Source organism: Eschrichtius robustus, chromosome 16, assembly GCF_028021215.1.
Source record: "Eschrichtius robustus isolate mEscRob2 chromosome 16, mEscRob2.pri, whole genome shotgun sequence".
NCBI lineage: Eukaryota > Metazoa > Chordata > Mammalia > Artiodactyla > Eschrichtiidae > Eschrichtius > Eschrichtius robustus.
In genome coordinates, this window is record NC_090839.1 from 15,099,158 (window position 1) to 15,103,358 (window position 4,201).

Consider the following 4,201-nt stretch of genomic DNA (forward strand, 5'->3'; position numbering starts at 1 on the left):
TGCTAAAACAGACAACATTCAACTTTAATGACCTCAGGATGGGGCAGGGTGAGGCGTGGTGAGGCTGGGAGCCTGGCTGAGCCGCTGCCTCTGGGGGCCTTTTCCTCTGTGGGTGAGGTGTCATCTCATGACTGGGGAAGCTGTTACCAAGTCCCGACCCTTGATCTCCACTCAGTGTCTTATCGCTTATCTTAGAGCAGGGGTTACCTGTTTTTATAAAGCCCTTGAGCTAAGAATGGTCTTTACCTTTTGAAAAGGTTGTTAAAAAGGAAAAACAAAACAAAAAAACAACAAAAAAAACCCCACACAACAAAAACAAAGAACCAGGAATATACAACAGAGGCTGTACGTGGCCAGCAAGTCTAGAATATTTACTAGCGGGCCCTTTATGGGAAAGGTTTGCCGCCTCCTGTCTTAGGGAACTAGACACATTGTAGGTAGCAGGCTGCAGTGGAAGAGAAAACCTTGTCCTTCTTCCCTGGAAGGAGGGCCCGTGGAAGTACGACCGTGTGAATATGTGTGTGGGTGTGTGTAGGGGGGATGTGAGCAGATACTTTGCGGATGAGCACCTCTGGGCGTCGAGGGTACTCAGAGTTGGACCTGCTCATAAGGGCCGATCCAGCTGTCGGCCAGCTCGCGCAGGGTGCTGTACCGCCGTTCAAACTCCTCCTGACTGCAGTGCTGCAGGAGCTGACCCACCTCCTCTGTGAGGAGCGCCACGGCCAAGTGCTTATCCAGGGTGTCACTCCACTTGCTGCCCACGATGTCACCGAGGCTGCCAGCACAGCCTGCCGTCCACCCAGCTGGCAGCATGTCTGGCTGGAGCACCTGGCGGCGGGCACTGAGCATGGTGAGGATGTGGCGGCAGGGCAGACGGAAGGCCTGGTTAAAGTAGCAGCTGCAGCTGGCCGGGGTCTGGGGCTGCACCCTATGGGTGTCCTCCAGGATCTGTATGTTCACCTTTTCGGAACCAGAGCCGATGAGGTGCATGGATTTCTGGACCACGGCAAGCTCGCCCAGGCAGAGCTGGGCGGCCGGCCCCGTGCAGATGGCATTAAGGGAGTGTTGGATGCGGGCTTCTACCAACTGTTCCACGTTGGGGCTTTCGGGGCCGCCATCCGAAGGGGGATGATTGTTCGGGGGACTCAGGCCCAGGCTGAAACTCGCCTTGTCTCCCGAGTTCTGCTGCAGGTATTGGAGCAGGGCGGTCATGCCTTTTTCCACAGATGGGGTGGTGCCAAAGAACTGGCTGAGGACGTGGGCGGTGACCTCCAGGCCCTGGAAGTAGTGGCTGCTCTCGGCTCGGCTTCTCCAGCGGTGGGCCAGCCAGATGCGGTCGTTGAGCAGCCAGTGTGAGTGGAGCTCCGGCAGCTGGGCCGGCGGGATGCAGGTGCTCAGGAGTGTATACAACTTCCTCAAGTTTCCAGCTGTGGCCGAGCACATCGTGCTCTGCAGGGAGGTCAGGAGGACCCTCTCCACAGGCTGTTCGAGGGAGAGTTGATAGAACTTGCCCTGGAGGAACTTACAGATGTGGAAGGCTGAGAGCAGGACCTCAGCTGTGGGGAACTCCATAGCGAGGGTGGGCAGCAGGAGGAAGTGGGGATCCACCAGGATGGTACAGACTCTCTCCCATGCTGGGTTAAACTTCTTGAATACCTGGAACATCTGGGCCAAGCCTTCAGCATCCTCCTTGGCAGGAATGGCGAAGTAGACTGCCCGGGCAAGGTGACCCTCCAGCTGCACCCGAGGTCCATCCACCAGGAAGGTATATAACACCTTGCCCCTTGGGTTATAGGTCCGGTGGATAAATAAGATTTCAGGAAAATGGGCAAAGACCCCCTGCATAAAGCAGCTTTGATAGTTGAGGGCGTCTAACTGGGCAGTCTTGCTAAGCTGATAGAGCAGCAGAGGTGGGCTTGGGTCCTCAATCAGGAGCTCATTCAGCATTGTCAGGGCCATGGGGGACATGGGAGATGTCTAGATGCCAAGGTCAAAATATCTGCTCTGCGAGGCTGCTGTATGGAAGGCTCTCACTCTCTCTCAAGCTCCAACTAAGTCGAGGCTTGAGGCTGACTGTAGTTCCCAGATCTTGCTCCAAAGATGGGCCTATGGAGAGGAACAGAGGTTTAAGGAGACAGTAGGGGCTTGGCTCTTCAATTATGCATCCAGACAACATTTTATTGCTGATACTATGTATCACCACTGTTCTGGGGGATATGCAACAAACATGTAAACAAACAAGGATATATCAGATAATGAAGTTTACAAAGACCACAAAACGGGCTAATAGTAAGCTGGAGGAGGGAAGGATACTTTAGCGAAAGTAACCAGTGAAGTCCTCTCTGGGGGGTGGTTGGAGGATGACTTGGAGCTGAGAGCTAATTGATGAGAAGCCAGCATGGAAAGATTTGGTTCCATGAGATTTAAATGAGTGTGAAGGCCAGAGCTGCCTTTTTTGTTTTTTTGTTTCTTTCCTTTCCTTAAAGAGCATTTTAAATATTTGTATTGCACTTTATATTTACAAATTACTTCTTGGCCTCCATTCTTTCATTGGTCCTGGTGTATACAAGAGAACTGCAATTGCCCCAAACTTGCTGGGTGATCTTGGGCAAGTCAGTGACCTCTCTGAGCCTCAATCCCTTCAACCATAAAACGGGGTTAACAAATGTTCATAGTCTCTTCTCCCTCTACGTAAATCCCTCTATTAACTGCAATACTATGTTCACATGTTTCCTCTATTTAGCCCCCAAACAGGGTTACTGTCTCCATTTTACAGATGAGAAACTGAGGCTCAAAGAGGTTAAGTGACGTGCCCACCATTACTCTATAAGTAGCTGGAAGCTGAGTCTTTGGCTCGGGATTCTGGCTGCTTTCCACGGTACCTGAGGTTCACAAACCAGAGACAGAGAGAGGATGTGGCCTCTGACCTCTCACCTCTAACCCGGGTGGGAGGATGTGGATGTCTGACGTTCCCATTCGGAGTCTGGCCGGAGCCAGAAGAGAAGTCAACCTCCCACCCCTTTGGGAGCTGTGTCATGGTGACTGCGGTCATCAGCTGCCTCACACCTCCACCCCTTCAGAAATTACTCACCCACAGCTTGGCTCCGTCGCCATTTCTCCCTATTTGACCCTGCCTCTGACTCTGACTGACCTCTGAGCTCACCAACCGCGGCACCAGCTTCGCCGTGACTCTGGCCAATGGCCTGAGGAATTCGCTTTCGGTCTTTGGCGCACCGACCAACCGTAGCCCGACGACTCGTGGGCGGGTGCCGTTACCAGAGTTACGAGGGGCCCGGCTGGCGGCAACCAATGAGAGCCTGAAGACACTAGCATCCTGGCGAGTCTGAGCGCTGAGGCTGAAACTTCGGAGCCTCACGTGTGGGAAGAGCACAGGAAGGGTGTGTTACTATGGAAGCTCCCTCCGAAGCCAAAAAGAAAAAATAAATAGCAGTGGTTCACGGATTTTTTTCTTTTCTGGTCAAATTACAAAACCCCAGGAGGGTAGGAAGGGGTGCCTATGTTATGGTACAGTGTCTTCTGCCTCATGGGGAGACTTGAGGGCCAGGTCTCAAATTCTGCCTCTCCAACAGGGGTCAAGGGGCCCAACTCTTGGAATTAAAGAGACCCAGACCTTGAGAGAGCTGAACTCCGGTGTTGCCCAGCCCAACCCCCTCCAGTATTTTGCAGGCAAGCTCCAGCACAGCGCTGTGACTGTTAAGGTCATCTTTTGACCTCGGTTCCCATGAAGATGGCTCTTGGAAAGCTGGGTGGCTACCAGGCTTTAGGTGATTAACACTGCAAACTACCAACAACAAAAGTCGGTGTTGGTGCTTAAAACTGCATTGAATCTAGAGGGGAAATTGGAATTAGAACAGGCCAACACACTAATTTTTACAGATGAGGAAACTGGGGTCAAAGAAATTAGGGACTTGCCCACAGTCTCCCAGCAAGTTGACGGCAGTCAAGTCTCAGGCCCAGGTTTCTTCCCTCCCAATCTATCTGGCTTCTTCCTGCTAGAATATGAGGCAGCCTGAAATCAATGTTGAAGGCTTGGTTGCAGGAAGAGGGTGAAGTAAGGGGCGGATTGCTACTCATTGAATCTGAGGCGTCAGGCTCCATTTGGTTCCACAACCCCCATCACATTCCTTCCCTGTTCAGGCGGAACGCACTTCCCCTGCTTCTTTGCTTTTATTTAAAAAAC

General features: G+C 52.4%; 1 protein-coding gene across 1 annotated transcript; it reads right to left on the reverse strand.

Moving 5' to 3' along the window:
• Window positions 1-3,517, reverse strand: ZSWIM1 (zinc finger SWIM-type containing 1). Its single transcript, XM_068524875.1, has 2 exons — window positions 3,092-3,517; window positions 1-2,106 (listed from the first exon to the last, which is right to left on the reverse strand). Exon 2 carries the CDS (start codon window positions 1,966-1,968, stop codon window positions 589-591), a length of 1,380 nt encoding a protein of 459 aa, XP_068380976.1. The 5' UTR covers window positions 1,969-2,106; window positions 3,092-3,517; the 3' UTR covers window positions 1-588.
• Between the last annotated feature and the right edge of the window lie 684 nt (window positions 3,518-4,201).

What these genes read in the sequence shown, in the direction of transcription:
- ZSWIM1 (XM_068524875.1), bottom strand. Translation starts at nt 1,968, where the DNA reads ATGTCCCCCATGGCCCTGACAATGCTGAATGAGCTCCTGATTGAGGAC.